The 23,154-nt window shown below is 42.3% G+C and overlaps 2 protein-coding genes across 6 annotated transcripts in view; one reads left to right on the forward strand and one right to left on the reverse strand.

Annotated features, from left to right (window-relative positions):
* METTL6 (methyltransferase like 6) overlaps positions 1 to 23,109 on the reverse strand; it is a 35,546-nt gene extending 12,437 nt beyond the window's left edge. The window contains exons 1-4 of one of the 4 annotated variants that reach the window (XM_029589354.1): positions 22,802 to 23,109; positions 20,643 to 20,767; positions 6,862 to 7,293; positions 5,385 to 5,519 (exon numbers count right to left, since the gene is read on the reverse strand). In XM_029589354.1, coding sequence (XP_029445214.1) covers positions 5,385 to 5,519; positions 6,862 to 7,203 — 477 coding nt within the window. In that variant the 5' untranslated portion in view covers positions 7,204 to 7,293; positions 20,643 to 20,767; positions 22,802 to 23,109. Of the gene's footprint in view, positions 1 to 5,384; positions 5,520 to 6,861; positions 7,294 to 20,599; positions 20,783 to 22,801 lie in introns of all 4 variants that reach the window. The other 3 variants (XM_029589355.1, XM_029589357.1, XM_029589353.1) reach the window with 3 other exon arrangements.
* Positions 1 to 23,154, forward strand: part of EAF1 (ELL associated factor 1) — a 107,827-nt gene that overhangs the window by 52,903 nt on the left and 31,770 nt on the right. The gene's annotated exons all lie outside the window — the stretch shown is intronic.

Raw genomic sequence — 23,154 nt, forward strand, 5'->3', positions numbered from 1 at the left:
TGCTTCTCCATTTTTATTTTTTTTTTTTACTCACAGTTTGAGAGTTTTCATCCAGGAAACTGCACCACCTGGTTGCCCTGGGCAGAGAAGATCAAACCTATGGAGGATGTCATTCCGAGGGGCTTCCCACCCGGCCCTGGCTCCTAGGGAAAGCGACCTTAGGGAAGGTCATTGTCCTAGGGCCACTCCTCAAACTGCTGGATCAGTGATGCCTATGTTCCTCACCATCTGCTGCAGGCAAGGGTTATTGACTTCCCCTCTGCTAGGCCAGCCTTTATGGTAGTGATGTCAGAAAAGAAGCTTTTGCACTCTGCTCCCATGTGCTGGTGGGATGTAGAATCCCACAGGTTCACTGGTCTGGCAGGATGAAGAGGAAATTCATTTTCAACAATCAGGGAGGAGATAGAACTACTTTTTGATACTTATGAAACACCTCCCACAATCTTCTTCCTCTACAAATGGCTCTATTCCTTCTTAAAAAATAAGACATTCCAAGTCAAACTAGGTAACCAAAATTCAGACACCTTTCCGATGGATACAGGCGTCCCCCAAAGTTCAGCACTCTCAGCTACTCTGTTCAACATCTATCTCCTGCCTGTTTGCACTCTGCTAGCAAATCTGGGAATCAAATTCTTCCTAAATGCAGATGATATACAATTCTACATCCCTTTCCACAAATCATTTGAAAAAAACTGCAGCAACTCTATCAACATCCATGAGGACCATACAAGAAAAACTCTCCCAAGTGAAATTAACTCGAAACACAAAAAAAAAATAAATAAAGAAATTGTATGGCTAAGGAGAGACAACTTGACACCCAAACCTCCTGACCTAAACATAAGAATTACCAATATTTATCTTCAGATGAGGTATGAGACCTCTGAATTCAGATCGACAAGAACCTCACTATGAAAGGCATATAAGCAAACTAATTAAATCAGGTTACACCAAGCTGAGAATTCCACATAGTACGGAAGTCGTGAATAGTTAATAGTGGTTTTAGTCTATCTTACAAACATTTATATATTCAAACTTAGACTACTGCAACTCCCTTTTACTAGGCCTCCCCACAAGTCTACTAAACCGTTTTTACTAGGTCTCCCCGCAAGTCTACTAAAACTCTACAACTACTTCAAAACGCTTTGGCAAGACTCCTTCTAGGGACAGGAAAATTCGATCACATCACCCCCTCTGATAGCCCTGCACTGGCTTCCTATGCAATTCAGAATTCATTATAAAGTGTTATCCCTAAATTTTAACAAAAACAATATCGATCCTTGCCTACGAGGAGCAACTCTACAACTCTATACACCACAAAAAGAGTCCTAAGATCACAAAACAAAGGTCTCCTAATAGTATCTTCCACTCGAAACACTCACCTAACACAAATAAAAGACCGAATGTTCGCAATTTCAGGCTTTGGAACTCTCTTCCAGAACCATTAAGGCAGATAACAGAGTGAAAGAACTTCAAGTGTAAACTAAAAACTTGGAAAGGCATACAAACTAAACTGCAATAAACTTGATAACTGCACTGACTGTTACCGAGATAGTGATGCTCCAACTTACATTATATAATAAATAACTGAAAAGTATTACTAGTAGGATTAGTATCTGTTGTCACTGAGATATAGACCTTGAATGGATTATTTGGAGCTAAATTAAACAGGAACCCCGACAGTATCCTAGAATATGTTTAATGTACTATAATGTGTATATGCTGTAATGTTGAATCAGAAAGGTAAACACTAACACAAAGCACATGATCGTTGACCATGTTTACGGATGCAAATTCTGGTAACTGTTGAGATTTTCTTTTGGAATAACGGTATATAAAACACCTAAATAAATACATTAAATAAAAAATTCACCCCCTGTATCCTTCTACCAAGCCAAAATATGGTTTGGCTTATTACACTGTTCCTTATTCAATACTGAATAATGCTTGGGAAAAAAGACCCCTAGCTGTTCTAAGAGAAGAGATCGACCCTTCTACAAATCAGACAATATTTTCCCACTTGATACTTAATGCCAAATTTGAAGATATGAAAAACAATCCCCAGATGGGAGAGAAAATGTATCCACTAAATCAGCAAAAGGAACAAAACAGCCTGATGTCCACAGTTGTCCCAACTGAGAAAGACCCAAATGTGCCCACCTCCCAAAGAATGAGGACTGTTATTCAGGTAGAAAAAGATTATGCATAGTATTAGTTAATAAAGAAAAATCCTTCCCTTCAATAAACAAAGATTTCTATATATCCCAAACTTTTAAGGAAATAATTGTGAATGGACTTCCTAGCAAAACAGGACAGCAGCATCATGACTTCAAGTCATCATGCCAATCCAGAAAAATATGCATGTGTGTCATTTAATAGTAATTTTTTTATACTGGGCACCCCAATCCACTACAGAGCCTATGATAAAAAAAAGTACAGACCAGGCAACCCTAGGTGGTCTATATCACCAAATAAATCCAAAGATCCTAACATGTAGCAATTTAACAGGGTCAGTCATCAAAATACATTATGGCTTTAACACACGTGATAACGTGTTAACACCATAACATAGAACATAGAAATGACGGCAGAAGAAGACCAAATGGCCCATCTAGTCTGCTCAGCAAGCTTTTGCACTTTTTTTTTTCTCATACTTATCTGTTACTCTTGGCCCTTAGTAACCTATTTGGTTCTATTTCCCTTCCACCCCTGCCATTAATGTAGAGAGCAGTGTTGGAACTGCATCTAAAGTGAAATAGCTTAATTAGTTAGGGGTATTAACCACCGCAATAAGCAAGCTACACCCATGCTTATCTGTTTACCCAGTCTATTTGATTCAGTCCTTGTTGGTTGTTGCCTGTATATAGATCCACCTTTCTACATTCCCCCCTGCCGTTGAAGCAGAGAACCATGCTGGCTATGCATTGAAAGTGACGTATCAGTCTTGCTCCCCTGCCGTTGAAGCAGAGAGCTATGCAAGATATGCATTGAAAGTGAAGTATCAGGCTTATTTGGTTTGGGGTAGTAACCGCCGTAACAAGCAAGCTACTCCCCGCTTTTTTTCATTATCTCCAGGTAGTAGCTGTCGTTCCCGTGAACCACCCACTCTTCATTCACATCCTCTAGACTTTATGGATCCACAGTGTTTATCCCACGCCCTTTTAAAGTCCTTCACAGTTTCTTCACCACTTCCTCAGGAAGGTCATTCCAGGCATCCACCACCCTCTCCATGAAGAAATACTTCCTGACATTGGTTCTGAGTCTTCCTCCCTGGAGTTTTAAATCGTGACCCCTGGTACTGTGGATTTTTTTCCAATGGAAAAGGTTTGTCATTATCTTTGGATAACACATGCAATAATAGCACTAACGCACAGCGCGAATGCAAATTTTGGGAAGGTGTGGGATTAGAAAGGAGTTTGGGTGGGAGTTATGAAAATGAGGGGCAAAATCATACGGTTTTAACGCTGGAAATAACTATACCTTTTTTCCTGGCGTTATGCTGTGCAATATGCCTGAAAAGGCCATAACGTAACTCACAATAAATTTTTCAAAATGTTTTCGGCCATTTTTGGGCTTTGGAGGGGAAGGAAGTGGAGTGGAGTGTAGAGAGAGAGAGGGAGCGCGAGAGAGAGACCTGATGCGAGACATAACTCTACTAATAATGAAGGCTAATGCAAGCGGAAAAAGCCAACAGTTGCGGATGTTTTCCCTGCATAAAACAGCAATTTCTCTCAAATTCTTCTTCTATAATGTAATTGGAGTGATAACATTAAATATTTCAGTTTTGTTGACCTTTTCAATCAAGAGATCCCTGGGCTCTAGCACACTGAATTATAGCTTCCTTCACTGGGAAATCATACAGGCATGCTAGGCCTGGGGGCATGCAATGCTCTACGAGCCCAGTCTATCATAATTTCAACATCCTTACTGGAGTAGTCACCAGCAATTAAAATAGCTTTACCGAGCTGTTTTATCATGAGAGTTGTATCAGCACAATCATCAATCTCAGGGATACCTTGAATCCTAAGATACCCCCCCATTGAGATCTATTTTCAAGACCTTCAAGCTTGTCAGATAACTCCCCATACTGATTTTCCAAGCTGGTCACTGTGGTCTGCAGCTGCAGCAGCGTATCAGCTTGTTCCTCCAGTTTAGATTCTGCCTCTTCCATACGCTGTCCAATATCCTTAACATCAACCCGGAGGTCAGATATCATCCTGGTATATCATTCTTAAGTTCCTTAAACCAGGAAAGGAGTTCTTCTTTAAAAGGCAAGAGCCTCGGACCTCACAGCCATGACTGCGACTCCAGGGTCCAGCAAGAGCTCCACATTCTCAGCTTCGCCATTCCCTACCATCTTGCCTCCACTCCTCAAATAAGAAAACATTTTTTTAAATTGACTGTTCGATGTCCTGTTGACATGTGGAAGTCCCAGCATCTCAAAAGTAACCGACTGCAAAAATTGCTACCATTCCAGGTGCAAAACTGAGCTAAAACGGGGAGCGCTCAAATCAAGTTGCCATCCCGGCGGCTGACGTCATGCCCTCTAATATTATATTCATTTATATCCCAAAATGATGTCCTGCTTGTACTGTAAATGGCCCAATCAAATCCAGGTCATCACAGGAATCCCATCACTGAAAGCAGTGAAAAAAAATGGGGAAAACTCATCTGGATAAGCAGAGCCTCATGCAATGCGCTGGTACTCAGAGACTGCAGAGCCTGGCTGTAAGAATGCATAACATCTCAAAATAACACAATTCACTTTCAAAATACCCCAGGCTCCCATTTGTCCGAAAGGAAATTCAGATTGTAGCTGCCAGGTGAACCCTGGCCATTTTCATTCTCCACGGCTGCAATCATTCTGCTTTCAAATTCTTCTATGCCAAGGAGAAACAGGAAGTGGGGAAACAAGGGAACCCATATTTAAACACAGCTTCATACATGATTAATGAAATAAACAATCCAAAAGTTACTCAATAGTCTGTGGAAACCACATATCCCACTTACCATCGATTAAGCTCTGGCCACGGTGTGCATTCAATCAGCTCAACTCAGTATCGCCACACTGCTTCCCTGGACCTCCCTTGTCCTTGCACATGAGAGAGGGGAGCAGCACAGAGGGCTGAACAGGTCACAGATCTATGTTCTCATCACTTTGCTCTCTGTTTTGTACAATTCTGAGATGTGCAAAATTTATGCAGAGGAGTAAATCTGTGCGAGACAACACTTACATCTGCTGAGCTGGTCTTTCTAGCATGAGACAAAATGCCTCGGGCCAATTATCTACCAGACAGTCAATTACACGGCTCGGGAGTTTTACATTCTTATGGGTTATGCCACAGGGTGATCCCAAGGAGACAGTTTAGCCATGTTTCAACACTAACCTTCACAAATTCAACAGCTCTGGGGGAGAAATCACAGGCATAGGCAAATATATTCAGATCTCCCTCCAAGAGAGGGAACAGACAGTTCCCTACTCCACAGCCTGCTTCCAGGATAGTCAGCTTCTGATTTTCAAACTGTGGAGAGGCAGAAAAACATAGAGGATAAACACATCTGGTATTTTCTATTTTATACTAGTCAGTCTTTGCTCCTTAAATGCATACAAAAACGGTTAATTTTCAAAGCACATGGATGCCTAACTTTGGAAGCCAGGCACCTAAATAGGTCCCTTTCAAAAGTGACAAGGCCAACAACAAATTTAAGAGCCGGGTTTCACTAAGTTTAGAGATCTCAAACGTGGGTGGCTATGGGGATAGATTTAGGCAGGGAAAAAAATAAGTTAGGAGCTTAGCACCGACTTTCAGTGGCAGGCACCTATTTAGCACTCAATCTAATCAACGAATTGAAGGCCTAAATTTAGGTCCCTAAACTGAAGTGAATTTTCAGCTGAAAATGTAGGCTTCTAAATTCAGCTGAACATCTGTTTAAATTAAGCTCCCTAAAATTAAGTCACAATTTAGGGATTACGCATTTTTTTAAATTGATCCCTAACTGCCTAATACCAGTATTAACAACAAAAAACTATACACAAACAAAATTTCACCATGTAATCCAAGATAAATGGAACTGAAGTATTTTGTTGCATTACTTTTTTGTTATTCACATCTCATAACTGGTTACCTGATTTGACAAGGATAAACAAGAACCTATCGTGCAGAAACACCCACCAAAGGCACATGCACACATTAACGAATGAGAACACCACAAAGCTACCAGAGGACATCATCACCTGAGAGAGGAGAGAAGAGCGAGTCATGATGCTGGTTCTCTGCAACTTCCTACAGCAGTCCTTAGCGCACTCTAGAACCTTTCAGACTTTTTCCCCAACATGGAACTTGGGTTTCCAGCACTAGAAAACTGCATTCAGACAATTGTGCTTCTGAATTGGAAGACTGCAGAAGGTTGTGGAAAACCTTTACGAGCCTGTTTTCAGCTCAGCCTTCTCCACTGGGCCCTCACTGAGCCCACCACCTTGTTGCAATGATCACAATCAGAAAGGACATCAATTGCAAATGCAGGCTATTTGTACGGCTGATTATTTGTTACTGGTAATACAGATAAGAGTATTCCTGTAGCCATATCAGTTGGACTTTCAGGAATCAAACTTTGTTTTATTTCATGTATAATCTCTCCAGCTCCTGTACTTCTACTCTTGCAAGCCAACCAGGATTCTAGTTGAACTTTCCAAACAGAGCTAGTGGATACATTACTTTAAGCTTAAAATGCGTAAAACTCCAGTAGCGTGGCTGTGTTAATTACTCATAACTGGAGTATGACTGCACCATATCATCCCCCCACCAAAAGGTTCTGCACTACTGTAGTAGCGCTGTGCAGCAAACTGCTATTATAACAGCTCACCTCTCTGCAGGCTCGTAGCTCCTCAAACTCTCTTGTTGTCCAGTGTCGATCCTTAAAGAAGTTGGTGCTGTTTCTTTTGTAAAACAAGTCCCAGTTCTTCTGAGCCTCCTTCTCCAGTTTCAGTTGCTTGAAGTCAGGCACCAGAGTCTGATCCTTCTCCAGTCTGGCCACTTCCTCAGCAGTAAGAGTCCGTGCAAGGGGCACTCTCCTTTGGGGCAGAGCAGCTGGGAAGGCAAGGACTGCTGAAGGGATTTCATTAGTTGCCAGAAGAGTTTCTGCCACTTCTCCACATAAACGTGGCGTTCTGGGCAAACAATTGATAGAGTATTCCTCTGGCTGCATGTTGCATCCTCCAGTTTTTACAAACTGAACTATTGAGCTTAAAAAAAAATAATTTCATATGCACACGTAGCTTCTTATTCTTCAAGGTTTCTAAAAAGGAAATAAATAGATTCTAGGTAGTAATAAGTGGAGACTTTTTTGTGGAAAAATACAGTCCTCACATTGCTTATGGCTTTGAAACAGGTAGTAAAAGAAAATACTAAAAACAGTAGAAATTATACTGAAATGATAGGATGGATCAAACTGGTGGAGGGCTGGCACTATTTGTTAAAGAGAGCAGCGAGTCACACAGGAAAATCATTCTGCAGGAAACAAAATGCAATGTTGAATCTTTATGGATAGAAATTTCAGGGGAAAAAGGGAATAAAATACTAAGTGGGGGTGTACTACTGTCCACCTGGCCAGAATGAACTAACAGACAATGAAATGTTAAAAGAAATTAAGGAAGCTAACAAACTCAGCAGCACAGTAATAAGTGATTTCAATTACCCCAGTATTGGCTGGGGAATGTTACATCAGGACCTTCTAGAGCAGAGCTTTCCAAACTGTAAGTCATGACACGTTAGACACACACCTGTAGTGTGCAGGTGTGTCGCGCAAGCCCGGTCAACTCCGACGCAAGTTTAGGCTTTTTTTTCTAGCGATTCACTTTTTTTTTTCAGTTCGTGGGTTGCTTATTATTGGGCAATTTTTGCTGTCAATCGTGGATTTTTTGGGCTTGGTAGGTGGAACTTGAGCACAGCTGCCCCTGTCATTGGCTGCTGCTGCCGATGAGGCCTGGCCACGAGGAGTACTGACTGCAAGCAACATGTCAGGTGATCATGGAAGGTGTTATGCACCACGGCAGGCTTGAACCCTGAAGGGAGTGAAGCACTTAACTGGCAACAATAAAAAAGAAGAGGTACATGAGTGTGGGGGCGAGAGAGATGAGTGTGTGGGGGACAGACATCTGCTTGGGCTTGTTTTTTTGGAAAATAGCGCTTTTTTTCCATGAAACACTGGCAACAATCAAAAAGAAGAGGTATATGAGTGTGGGGGACAGACGTGCTGGGGGGGGAGATATGAGTGTGTGGGGGCCAGATATGTGCTGGGGGGGGGGGGGGGAGATATGAGTGTGTGGAGGCCAGACAATTTGTTTTATTATTGTTACTCATAAATTATAATAACAACATTAATTTTGGAATATTATATATTTTTAATATAAATGAAGGGTTGTGTCGTGAAACATTTTATTTATGTATATATTTAAGGAAACATACATAAATTGTCAAAATACGTTTCGTTCGTTTAACCTTTAACCTCTGGTTTGCTAGTAGACTGAATTACTGTGTCGTGAAATTATGTTTGTCTAAAAAGTGTGTCACCAAGATGAAAATTTTGGAAAGCTCTGGTCTAGAGAAATAGACGACAGCTTCATGGAGCAACTGGTACAAGAACGAACAAGAAGGGAAACTATTTTAGACCTAGTCCTTAGTGGAACACAGGATTTGGTGTGAGAGGTAATGGAGCCACTTGGCAATAGTGATCACAATATTATCAAATTTGATTTAACTGGAGGGGCGCAAAAAAGAAATCTACTGCAACAACATTTAACTTTCAAAAAAGTGACCATGATAAAATGAGGAAAATGCTAGGAAAAAACTGAAAGGAGCAACTGCAAGTTAACTCAGGCATGGACATTGTTTAAAAATACCATCTTGGAAGCCCAGACCAGATGTATTCCACACATTAGAAAAGGTGGAAGGAAGGCTAAATGACTACTGGCATGGTTAAAAAGTGAGGTGAGAGAAGCTATATCTAAAAGAACCTCTTTCAAGAAATGGAAAAGGGATCCAAATGAAAAAAACAGGAAAGAGCATAAACACTGGCAAGTCAGATGCAAAACATTGATAAGGAAGTCAAAGAATTTGAAAAGAAGCTTGCTGTAGAAGCAAAAAGAATAAATTACTATTTACTTGATTCCTTTTCCTTAGTAGAGACAGGTGAATCCAAAACCAGTGGGTTTTCACCTCTACCAGCAGATGGAGATGGAGCAAAGCTGACATCACGGTAAATATATATACCCCTACAGTGACATCAGCCCACCAGTATTCTCTGCAAAAGCCAAATGTGGACAAACTAACAAAACGTGATTATTAACAGATAATTATTCCAGCACTGAGCCAACAGGAAAACACTGAGCTCAGACAAAAAGAGTGCAATAACACTAATCTAGGGGCTGGATTGACACTTACCAGTACCCCCTAGAACACATAGCCACACAGGAGGACCATAGCACAACCATTAGGCAGCCAAGGGTGGACATTAAATTCACCTGTCTGAACTAAGGAAAAGGAAATTCAGATAAGTAGTAATTTCTCCTTTCTTAGTGTATAGACAGTTGAATCCAAAACCAGTGGGATGTATCAAAGCTACTCCTGAACAGGGCGGGAGGCTGCCGTGGTCCAGACAAAACCACACGTGTGAAAGCTGCATCCTCCCGGGCCTGCACATCCAGGCGATAATGCCTGGAAAAGGTGTGTAAGGAGGACCATGTCACAGTTCAGCAAATGTCAACAGGAGACAACAATCTAACTTCCATCCACAACATTGCCTGAGCCCTAGTGGAATGAGCCCTAACCTGACAAGGCAACGGCTGCTCAGCATCCATATATGCGGCTATAATAACCTCCTTAATCCAATGGGTTATCATAGCCTGCGACGCCGGCTCACCCTGTTTACTCCCACCATGGAGCATACATAGCCAGTCTGTCTTTCTGAGAGATTCAGAAACCTCTAAAATCAGCAGTTCTCAACCAGTGTGTCGCCACACTTCCCTGCTGACCCAGCTGCTCCCCCTGCCCCAGCAAAATAGGAACTCATCCACTGCCCGGGCTTAAAATGCTGATAGCCCGGGCAGAACACAGCAGGAGAGCTGGAGTCAGTGGCACAAGCATGGTCTCTTCTTCCTGCCCCCCGTGGCCCGGAAGAGGAAGTGGTATGCAGTGGCCATGCACGTGGGAAGAAGAGACCATGCTAGCGTGTGCAGCGTCGGCCCAAAGAAGAGAGGAGCAGCCTGAAGAAGAGCAGCGCGGCGCAAAAGAGGAGCAACATTAGCCCCCATGGTGGATGGGAGTCCTTTCTCAAGGCCATGAGGGCTGGAAGCGGAGGAGGCTACTGCTGTCGCTAGTTTGGTGGGGGGAGGGAAAGAGTGAATGAGCAAGCATTTGTGTTTGAGATCCTGGGTATGTGTGACAGCATGTATGTGAGTGTTTGAGAGCCTGTATGTGTGTGTGACTGGAAACCTGTTTGTGTGAGAGTATGTGTGTGTGACTGGAAACCTGTGTGTGTGACTGGAAACCTGTTTGTGTGAGAGTATGTGTGTGTGATTGAGATAGCATGAATGTAAGTGTATAACTGAGAACCTGTATGATAAAGATTATGTGTATGTATGATTAAGAGCCTGTGTGTATAAGTAAGAGAGAGAGAATGTGTGTGTGTGTGTGTGATTAAGAGCCTCTATAAGTGAGAGAGAAAAAGCATGTGTACATGTGCGTGACTGAGAGCCAGTGTGAGAGAGAGGAGAAAGTTGCAAGCAAACCATCCCTCCTGCTAATTCAAAACAATCTCAGGGCACCTGGATATCAAACGTTCCCAGGTATGCAGAGCAAAGCATGTTTTCATCCTTATTTTTCATTATTGGGCCTTTGTGTCTGCTATTTTGAAATATTTTATTGGTATCTTGAAATTTTTGATGATTTTTCAATTATTGGATCTTCCATTCAGCAGCTATTTTGAAATCTGTTCTTTGTTAGTATGGTTTTACTGCTACTGATTTTATATTTCTTGATTAGTTTTACAAGGATGGGTGATGTTTCTTTTTTTCCTTTGTTGTACTGCATACAGAGTCTCTGGCTTGTTGCAGTTTCCAATTCAGTTTTTGTCTTCATGTTTCTAGTTATGTTTTATGGTCTCTTTATTTTTTTGTTAGGTGAGGGTCAGCACATGTGATTGAGGTGAGGTTTTCTGCTGGCGTGTAGTTTTTGGGTAGGGCTCAACAGCAGCCTGACTTGGTCCATTTTCCTAATAGGAGGTGTATTGGTGTCTTAAGGCCTGGTGTAATATTTTCAGTGTTGCCTTTTCTTAGGTAAGGTGGTTACTGTTTGACTGCTGGACATTGTTTTGGTATGGGATGTTTACTATTTATGCAATTTCTGTTCAGACAGAATATGTATCGTTCCCTTGTGTCATTCTTAACAATAAAATACTAGACTTATTTTTTCATTTCCGCTGTGAATTGTAATGAGCAGTGTGTCACACATGTGAGCGTGGCCTGTCAGGTGTGTCACGATGGGAAGAAGAACCACTGCTCTAAATACCTCAAGATATGCCTTTTGATATCCAAGGACCATAACAGGCACCTAAATGAGTCCCTTTCAAAAGTGACAAGGCCAACAACAAATTTAAGAGCCGGGTTTCACTAAGTTTAGAGACCTCAAACGTGGGTGGCTATGGGGATAGATTTAGGCAGGGAAAAAAATAAGTTAGGAGCTTAGCACTGACTTTCAGTGGCAGGCACCTATTTAGCACTCAATCTAATCAACGAATTGAAGGCCTAAATTTAGGGCCCTAAACTGAAGTGAATTTTCAGCTGAAAATGTAGGCTTCTAAATTCAGCTGAACATCTATTTAAATTAAGCTCCCTAAAATTAAGTCACAATTTAGGGATTAAGCATTTTTTTTTAAATTGATCCCTAACTGCCTAATACCAGAATTAACAACAAGATGGGACAAAAGGAGCCCTCTTTTTTGGGCACCATGAAATAAATGGAATATCATCCTGTATTTTCTTAAGATGTGGGCACTGGAATCACAGTTCGCAGGCTGAGGAGTCCTGACAACATAACCTCTACTGCCTGTCTCTTCTGCAGAGAGTTGCAGGGACACACCATGAACACATCCCGAGGAACACTGTGAAACTCCAGCACCCACTGGTCTATCGTGATCTCGACCCACCTCCGATAAAAAAAAAAAAGAGGCAACCTATCTCCTGATCCCAGAGGTGGGTCGGCACATCTTAATTGGGAGGTTCAGGGTGCTCCACTACCTGAGTCTGCGCCCCTTCTCGGCTGCCTGGGACAAAAAAAAAAAAGACTGATCTCCCCAAAGGTCGAGTCCTCTGAAAAGCCATTCCTCTGTAGGGTCGAAAACGTCTGAACCCCCCTAGTATGACCTCTCGTGTTGAAGGATTGCGGTGCCTGTTTCTTATTCTCTGGTAATTGAGGAACCAGGGACTCACCCCACTTACTGGCTATTTTCTCCAGCTCTCTCCCATATAAGTGCAAGCCTTTAAAGGGCAACTTTGTAAGGTTAGACTTCGAGGTTGTGTCAGCTGACCAATTTCTCAGCCATAGCTGACGCCTAACTGCTTTCACCGAAACCACCCCGCTGGCTGAAATGCGGACCAAATTGCAGCCTCATTTGCCAGAAAGGCAGCTGCTGGTTCCATCACTGCCCTGGAATTTACACCAGATTATCAATCTCCCAAGAGGGCAATAAACAAGAGCAAGCTACCAGGGAACAATAGGAAGCTATCTGCAAATTCATTGCCATTAGGTTAAAGACCTGCTTAAGGACAGCCTCAATTCTCCTATCCTGTGCATCTTTCAAGGCCACTCCCCATTTTACAGGAATAATTGTTCATTCGGTAACAGCACACACAAGCGCATCCACCTTCAGAAAACATAATTGCTCTCTCACAACTGGATCAAGAGTGTACAGTCTTTCCAAGACTTGACCCCTTTTAAAATTAGCTTGTGGGACGCCCAATTCAAGATCAATTAATTCTTGAATGGCTTCCATAACAGAGAAGCATGAGGCTTTATGCAAGGAAATCAAAATGGCTCAGACATGGATTCAGCCCCAGATACTCCCAGCATCTTCAATGTCTGGGAAATCAGAGCCGGTAACTCATCCCTACGAATGAACCTCAATATAGCTCTATACGGCTCCAATCCTGGAGGAATTTCCCCATACTCCAGGGAGCAAGGATCGGTCGCTTCATCTGTGCCATCTGGGTCCCTATCGGGAAGACTGGCTCCAGGCGTACTGATGCTTATCCGCATCACCCGGCATGTGGGATTTCATCGCTTGCGACCCCCAACTTGTTAAGATTGGCCAGGGCTGGGGACTGCACCTGAAGGAAGGAATGCAGCCCTTGAAATAATTCTACTCAAGAAAAGGCAGAAGGATCCATGCCAAAGCCAGGGGACAACTGCCCTGTGCCCACTGAACTACCTTCCCCCCACTGACGAACCAGTTAGGGGAGCTCCAAAATCAGGCGACCCTTCTGGCAGCTTTTTTTCCATTCCTGCACCAGGCTTATTAAAATCAGAAGGCATTAATTCTCCCTGAGCCTCCAAACAGCGCCGACACAAATTTGAGGGAATGCCAGGCTGAGATGCCCGAATATGACAAGCCGCTTAGGTTTCTTCACTATGAGTGCCATCAGTTTGCCAATATGCCCTAACAGGTGTCTGACAATAGTGCACCCAAAAAATTAGGCGCTCACAGATAAGGCGCACAACACTGTGCCTATGTAAGTGCCCAAGCTGAGCTCCCCCATGATGCTCAGATAATGTGCGCAAAAAGGCACGTGCATGAGGGCACATAAAAAGGCGCATGCGTGCACAAATGACCGCTCTGGTAGGCGCTCCTATACACCTAACCAAATGCACAATGGGCCACAGTGGGGCGCACAAGCCCAATCCAAGGGAAACTGAAGAGGGTGGGCTGCGGCACACAAAAATGGGCAAAAACGCTTCTGCGGCCTACCACACGGCAAACCAGACAAGCTTTGGAGCTGCTCAACCTGCCAGGCTGCCCCTGTCCCCGGAGGCAGGGGATGACCGTCAGATCGCGTGCCAACACAGAGACCAGGGGGTGGGGAGGAATCCCTATTCAACTCTCCTTCTATTTACCATTTTTTTTTAAATTTTATGAGCTCATCCATTCCAGCTGAGTACAAGGTCAGTCTTCAGCTGTGTGTGTGTATGTGTGGTGGTGGGGGGGGGGGGGGGGGGGGGGGGGGGGAAAGATGGCATAAACCTTCACCTCCGTGCTTGGCTTCCTGCACTCGCTTGCCTTTTTTTGTTTTTTATAGCTTGAAGCCCACACCAGTTGAAAAACCAGCTACCAGACCAAGGCACTTATCTGAGGGACCACGGAAATCTTTTCAGGAATTCTCAACTGAGGGAGGGACCATAAAGGTATCACCACAGGAGAGCAGGTCAAATTAAATTTCCTTCTTTTCTCCTTCTAAAACTTAAAACAATCCCCAGTAGGGAGATGCACGTCCACCATCTGCTGGAGACAGAGAATACTGGCGGGCTGTCACTGAGGGGTGTACATACTGGAGATGAAGCAAAGCTGACATCACATCTGCTGGTAGAGATGCATAATCCCACTGGTTTTGGATTCACCTGTCTGTATGCTAAGAAACTCATAATAAAAACTTTTTCAGGTAAATTTAAGGTGAAAAGCCTGCGAGGGACTCATTTGGACCATTAAATGATCAAGGGATAAAAGGGGCACTTAGGGCCTTAGCAGAGAGACTAAATGAATTCTTTGCTTCAGTACTCACTGAGGAAGATGTAAAAGATATACCCATGCCAGAAATGATATTCAAAGGTGATGATTCAGAAGAACTGAAACAAAACTCAGTGAACCTGGAAGATGTACTAGGGCAAACTAACAAGTAGCAAATCACCTGAACCAGTTGGTATTCATTCCAGAGTGTTGAAAGAACTGAGAAATGAAATTGCAAACTTGCTATTGGAAATTTGTCATCTATCAGTAACATCATCTATGCCTCCTGAAGGCTGGAGGGTTGCCAATGTATCGCCAATTTTTAAAAAGGGATCAAGGAGTGATCCAGGAAATGATAGACCACTGAATCTGACGTCTGTGCCAGACAAAATGGTAGAAACTATCATAAAGAACAAAATTGCTAAACATATAGAAGAACATAGTTTAATGGGACAAAGCCAACATGGATTTAGCCAATGGAAGTCTTGCCTCACAAATTTGCTACATTTTTTGATGTGGATAAAGGTTAGCCAGTTACTATAGTGTATCTGGATTTCCAGAAAGTATTTGACAAAGTTCCTCACAAAAGATTTCTTGGGAAATTAAAAAATCATAGGATGGGGGGCAGTGTCCTATTGTGGAATGCCACTGGTTAAAAGAAAGAAAACAGAGAGCAGGGCTAAATAGTACATTTTTCAAATGGAAAAAAAGGTGAATAGTGGAGTGTCCCACAGATTTGTTTTGGGATCACTGCTTTTTAATTTATTTATAAATGACATGGAAATGGTAACAAGTGAGGTGAACAAATCTGCCAATGACACAAAATTATTCAAAGTTGATAAATTGCAAGAGGATTATGAGAAATTGCAAGAGGACTTTGCAAAACTGGGAGACTGGGAATGCAGATAGCAAATTAAATTTAATATGGACAAGTACAAAGTGATGCACTTAGGGAAGAGTAACCCAAATTATAGCTACAAAATGCAAGGTTCCATATTAGGAGTCACCACTCAGGAAAAAGATCTAGGTGTCATAGTTGAAAATTCGTTGAAATCTTCTGCTCAGTGTGCAGCAACAGCCAAGAAAGCAAATAAAATGCTAGGGATTATTAGCAAAGTAATGGAGAATAAAACAGAGAATATCATAATGCCTCGGTATTGCTCCATGGTGCAACCTCATCTTGAGTATTGTGTTCAGTTCTGGTCACCACATCTCAAAAACGATATAGCAGAATTAGAAAAGATACAGAAAAGGGCAACCAAAATGATAACGGGAATTGAACAATTCCCCTATAAAGAAAGGCTAGAGATTAGGACTCTTCAGCTTGCAGAAGAGACAGCTGAGAGATATAATAGAGATCTATAAAATAATGAGTGGAATGAAACGAGTAAACGTTCTCATATTTTGTACTCTTTCGAAAAGTACAAAGACCAGGGGGGGGACACAATGAAATCAGTAGATAATACATTTAAAACTAATAAGAGAAAATATGTTTTTACTTAACACATAATTAAGCTCTGGAATTTGATGCCAGAGGATGTGGTGAAAGTTATTAGTGTAGCTGCATTTAAAAAAAGGTTTGGACATATTCCTAGAGGAAAAGTCCATTAACCATTAAGGGAGAGTTGCAGAAATTCACTGCTTATTCTCGGGATAAGCAGCTTGAAATCTACCCACCTCTTGGGATCCTGCCAGGTACTTGTGTCCTGCCTTGGCCACTGCTGGAAAGGGGATACTGGGCTTGATGGACCTTTGGTCTGACCCAGTATATTGACTTATGTTCAGTAATGTTATCAAACAATTCTGAGGTAAGAGAAAGTTATAGCAAATTATTTAAATGCCACCTTGTGGTGTATCATTTTGTTTGAGGATTTTATTAGGATTTAAAATCATTTGAAAACGCCTCTTAGTTCATTTTTATAACAATGGGGGGGTGAGAAATTAACTCCGCAGCTGCTAATCTAATCCAGAACCTCACCCAGGCTACATGTAGAGTAGCAATATAGTTTGAACAAAGGAAGGCAAGGTTTTCAAACAGGAAGCAAGGCCATACTAAAAAGTACAACTTTTATTCCAAAGTGTATAAATGGAAGCAATAAAATTAAGCCTAAAAAAGAAAAAAATGGGAAATTGTCAGTTTCCAACAGCTGCAGACTCCTATAATGCACTGCGGATGATGTTATAGTGCTCAGAACAGCACACCATACACTAATTATTTTCATGCAGCAGCTGATAGAGAACTGTAGCCACCAAATGACGGACTGAGTCTGGATGCGCGTTTTCGAAGCGCTAGCTTTACCCCTTATCCAGTAAGGGGTAATAGCGCGTCAAAAACGCGCATCCAACCCCCCCCCCCCCCCCCCCCCCCCCCCCCCCCCCCGAAACTAATAGCAACCGCAACGTGCAAATGCATGTTGATGGCCCTATTAGCTATTCCCATGCAATCCAGAAACAAAATGTGCAGCGAAGCCGCACATTTTACTTTCAAAAATTAACACCTGCCCAAAGGCTGGCGTTAATTTCTGCCGGCGCTGGGGAAGTGTATAGAAAAGCAGAAAAAACTGCTTTTCTGTACACCCTCCGACTTAATATCATAGCGATATTAAGTCGGAGGCCCCAAAATTTTAAAAAAAAAATGTTAAATTGGCCCGCGGCCCAGAAGACGGACGCTCAATTATGCCGTCGTCCGTTTTCCGAACCCGTGGCTGTCAGCGGGTTTGAGAACCGACGCCGGCAAAATTGAGCGTCGGCTGTCAAACCTGCTAACAGCCGCCGCTCCTGTCAAAAAAGAGGCACTAGGGACGAGCTAGTGTCCCTAGCGCCTCTTTTTACCGTGGGCCCTCATTTGCATACTAAATAGCACGCACAGGAGAATAGCCCGTGCGCGTGTCTGGAGAGCGGGCGCTCGCCTTGGAGCGCCGGCTCTCCCGCGGGTTTTACTGTATCGGCCGGAATGAAAGGAAAATGACACTGAAAAAAAAAAAGATTAATCTGTCAGTATTATTGCCAAGGAAATACCATGTTATGATGAGACTGTGATCCCATCCTGGTTTTCTAAATTCCTTGTCCAATGTAGTCTGGTGCTTTCCTGGGTATAAGACAGCTTGCTTTGGATAATAATATTCTCAAATGGGCACAGTTTAGTTTCCAACATCAATGCCCTCTTGAGACAGGGAAATACCTACAGTACCTGAATGTAATCCACTTTGAAATGCCTGAAAGGTGGAATATAAATAAAATAAATGAACAAAGGAACTACTAGAGCATTACTACTAATCAAAGTGAGTCAATTAGCAACAAACCCTTGCAAAAGTGGTCCTGGGAGGTAGACATCTGCAAGAGACTTCCAGAAGAGGTTATAGGAATCAACAGAATTCAAATATGCAAGAGACAGGCACAAAGGCCTTTAGGGGCAAAGAAGAAAGACGACCATAGCATAGACAGGTGCAAATGGGTAGACTGGGTGAACAGAGTAGTCCTTTTCTGTTGACATTGTTTCTCATTTTGGGGAAGATCCAGCCAGTTTCCTCCTGCTTCTTTGGTCTTCCAGGTCAGTTGGAACAAAACTGTGATCTAACCTCATGAGCCTTGATTTATAACTGCCCAGGAACATTTCCCCCTATTTTATATCCCCTGCCAACTTAATTCAGTTCAGTCATTGCAGTGACAAGCTTCAGCTGGAAGCCATGTGCCAGCATGCCCACTGGAACCCTACAAACATGGCCCTATATTTGGCCACTAGGTGGTACCATTGTGCAATCAGAGGGACTCACTTCTTCCCTCCCCAGGGGCTGCCAATGCTGTCGCCATGGCATCCTCAGTCAACCCAGGAAGCAGAAAACCTGAGCTGGGAATTAAACCCAGGTGCCTCCATATGACAGAAGTTATACTATGAACATTTCAGAAGTGCGTACGGCAAATATCCTGTCCCAGTGAACAACGCTCTTATTCATGTTTTAAATTCTGCGCTATACCTAAATCTCTGCTTTATATCCAGATGGCAGCTTAGTATCTTTTTGCAGTGACTGCACTCCTCACTCTCCCATTCATAAGAACACAAGAAATTAGCCTCCTTCTATGGCGCCCAAATCTGGATATATCCTGATATAATTAAGCAAACACAGCTGCGTAGAAAAGAGTTCTTAGCAATGAGAGAAAGGGTTCTTAGCTTGGGGGCCTGATATATACTGAAATACCCTAGTAAATGCTGTATTCGATATTTAAACTATGTATTCTTTGAGCCAAATCAACTGAAGGAGTTTCTGCTAGGTCACCCACAAGTGACTCCCAGGGATGGATCAACTATTAGTTAAGAGCAAAGTTCACCTATCTTATACCTTTAATCTTAATGTATGTTGCTTTTGCTTAGAATTTGTATGCCCCCGAACAGAATGTTGGGAATTATTAGAAAGGGAATGGTGAATAAAACGGAAAATGTCATAATGCCTCTGTATCGCTCCATGGTGAGACCGTACCTTGAATACTGTGTACAATTCTGGTCGCTGCATCTCAAAAAAGATATAGTTGCCATGGAGAAGGTACAGAGAAGGGCGACCAAAATGATAAAGGGAATGGAACAGCTCCCCTATAAGGAAAGACTAAAGAGGTTAGGACTTTTCAGCTTGGAGAAGAGATGGGCAGGGGGGTTGGGGGGGGTGGATATGATAGGTGTTTAAAATCATGAGAGGTCTAGAACGGGTTGATGTGAATCGTTTATTTACTCTTTCCGATAACAGAAAGATTAGGGAGCACTCCATGAAGTTAGCATGTGGCACATTTAAAACTAATCGGAGAAAGTTCTTTTTCACTCAACGCACAATTAAACTCTGGAATTTGTTGCCAGAGGATGTGATTAGTGCAATTAGTATAGCTGTGTTTAAAAAAGGATTGGATAAGTTCTTGGAGAAGTCCATTACCTGCTATTAATTGAGTTGACTTAGATAACCACTGCTATTACTAGAAACGGTAACATGGAATAGACTTAGTTTTTGGGTACTTGCCAGGTTCTTATGGCCTGGATTGGCCACTGTTGGAAACAGGATGCTGGGCTTGATGGACCCTTGGTCTGACCCAGTATGGCATGTTCTTATATTTAGGGACAGAATCCTTGTTAAGAAATTTATTTCGATTGTTATTTTGATGTATGCAAAGATATAATTATAGTAAGGATTATGTAATGCTTTCTATTTGGAATATAATTGCATGTAATTATGCGAAATTTAAAAAAATAATTATAAAAAAAAAACAACAACATAAGAAATTGCCATACTGGGTCACACCAAGGGTCCATCAAACCCAGCATCCTGTTTCCAAAAGTGGCAAATCCAGGTTACAGGTGTCCAAACATTTAATAGATATAATACTACTAATGCCAGTAAAAGTAGTGGCTATTCCCTAATAGCAGTTTATGGACTTCTTCAGAAATGTATCCAAATCCTTTTTAAACCCAGCTACACCAACTGCTCTAAACACATCCTCTGACAATGAACTTGAGTGTTAAGTTAAAAAGAAAATTCTCTGGTTTTATTTAGAAACCATTTAAGAAAACATCTGCAAACATTTGACACACATGACTCAAACATGTCAAGCAGAGTATATAAAAATGTAAACCGGTCAAGTACAGAACTTTTGTTTCTGTGTTTACCCCTTATGTTGACAATAAAATCAGTTCTAATACCTGTAAACCCCCCCTCCCCATCTGATAGAGAAAAAAGGAACAAAAGTTGGGGATTGCTGTTATCTAGTGTGTTCAGGGGTAATCACTTCGCTGCTGGCTTTGGGGATAATTTTTGCAAATAAGGATGCCAGACGTTAATAAAAGTACATTTACTTTTAAATGATCTTGTAGTAGTTTGATTCTCCAATTGCATTACCATGTGAAGTTTGTTCCTCCAAAGCCAGAAACTAGGAGGTTCCTGTTTGTACCACTGCATGAGTATTTTTTTTTTGGCAACAAGACACGCCTTGCGGATCAAAAGGCACTTGTCCTTCTCCGGACCTGAAAAAGAGGAAGCTATATTGAAAAATTACACCCTCTGGCATAAACACTACTAGTTGCCCAAGCAAAGAAGATCGATACCTGTGAATTTTCCCCCAGAAGGTTTGAATGGTACAGCAAGCTCAGAAGCAATGCCCCAGGGGGCCCTTAGCCAACATACACTTACGGCATAGTTCTGAATCCAAAAAACCCACCCTGTGAAGCCAAAATGGTGGTAAATACGCCTTGCGTAAAGGTTTGTATTGCATCTCCCACAAAGCTGCATCGTCCGTCAATTCAGGTATACATTTAATGGAGTGAAAAAGAGGAAACTTGGTCAGTGTGGGTATTTCTGCTATCCACCCGATTTGTTTTAAATGTGCTACTTGATAACTTCACCTAGTCCTATTTTATTTATCAAGTTTTATGTACCGTCGTTCAGTTTCACCCTCACAACGGTTTACAATCTACTATCTGAAAGAGTAAATAACCAATTCACATTTACCCATTCTAGTCCTCCCATGGTTTTATAGATCTCTTTCATATCCCCCTAAGCTGTCTCTTCTCCAAGCTGAACAGCCATAACCTCTAGCCTTTCTTCATAAAGGAGTCATTCCATCCCCTTTACCATTTTGGTCACTCTTCTCTGTACCTTCTCCAGTGCAACTATATCTTTGAGATGTGATGCCCAGAAATGCACACAGTACTCAAGGTGTGGTCTCACCATGGCGCGATACAGGGGCATTATGACATTATAATGAAGAAGGGACCTTTGTGGTCTCAGAAGCTCATGTGCAGCATCATCACTGGATATGTCTTATGCTGTAAAGAATCCAGTTTTCTGCAGAACTGATTTGGGTACTAAAGCCCTGCACTACATGATAGCTACAAAATTGAGGATAGCTCAGATCATCAGAAAAGTAGTACTTATGAAAAGGTTGCAAAGAAGACAAACATCAATTATTTTGGGTGCCTGTTATTGTCTGTCCATACTATATGTTTTTATTGCTGTAAATTTGCTGAGGATAACTGATGTTAAGCTTGGCAGCACATACATGTTTTTAAATAAACATTCACACATATAACAGAAGATAAACTCAGTATATCCAGCTAAACTCTAAAGATTAATATAATTAAACACTTTATTTTTATTTTAGAAACCCATTGGAAGATTTTTTTCAATTTTAATCCATATGCTTTAGTACTGGTCATTACAGCACTGTATACCCAATGGGGTTAAGTGGAAGAATGTTAAACCTTCCCATATGATACAGGTTTTCAGTCATAGCCAAAAGACCAGAAAGAGACTGTCCTTAACTCATGGTTTAAATCCTGCACTTAGATCCCAGCCAAAACGGGGATAGTTAAAGAAAAACCTTAATTAGAATATATGTGGTAGAGCTTATTGTATTAATGCTTTTTCCCCAAGGTCAAGGGTAGCAATTACGCTCCTGGAGTGCCACAAACACGTTTTCAAGACATCCAGAACGAATAAGCACAAGATAGATATGCATACAATGTAAGCAGTGCATGGAAACATCTCTCATGCATATCCATTGTGCAAAACCTAAAAAGACCTACTTGTAGCACTCTCGGTCCAGAGTTGCCTTTCTCTGTCCTGATTCTGCTTGATCGCAATGGTCAAGCAGAATCAGTACTGGTTTCACTCCGTATTATATCCAACGCTATCAACTGGCTCAAATTTTTGTTTTTCACAACATATTAGAACATAAAATATGGCATACTGGGTCAGAACAAGGGTCCATCAAGCCCCAGTATCCTGTCTCCAACACCGACCAATCCAAGACACAAGTACCTGGCAGACATTAACCCAATCCTGCTTTTACTCCATTACGAGTATGACCTCTCTGATAAAAGCAGGTCCACAAGCAGTAGAATGCAAACCAGGATTGGATCAGCCTGTCCAGAAGAAGAAAAAAAACCCCGACAAATGAAGCTAGCTGGCACCGTCTATCTCGGACATGTGATGCCACCTTTCCAGGTACAGGATAAGTGGATAACTTCTGTCAAGTAAACAAGGCCTGGATCACCCACCCAGAAATCTTCGCTATGGATCTGCCGCTGAAGTCAGAGAGCTGCGTGAGCGACTTCCACAGCCACAAACATCGTTCAACAAAGGTCGCACGGGCAGCAACAGCTGGCGTTCATGCGGCGACGCCTACCGGCGCCACGGCCACAAACTCCCACAGGAGCGACGGGAAGGAGGAAAAGATTATTTCCCAAAAGAAGGCCGCCTCCAAGCGCCGAGGTCAACCTCAACAGGGTGAACTACTGGACGACGTACGACAACCGCGGCGATCGAATCCTTTGCCGGAAGTCACTTCGGCCCCGGAAACGGAAGTCAGCATGGGCCCCGGCGTTTGAGTGGCAGCGCTGAGGGGCGGGCC

This window comes from Rhinatrema bivittatum, chromosome 2 (assembly GCF_901001135.1).
Source record: "Rhinatrema bivittatum chromosome 2, aRhiBiv1.1, whole genome shotgun sequence".
Lineage (NCBI taxonomy): Eukaryota > Metazoa > Chordata > Amphibia > Gymnophiona > Rhinatrematidae > Rhinatrema > Rhinatrema bivittatum.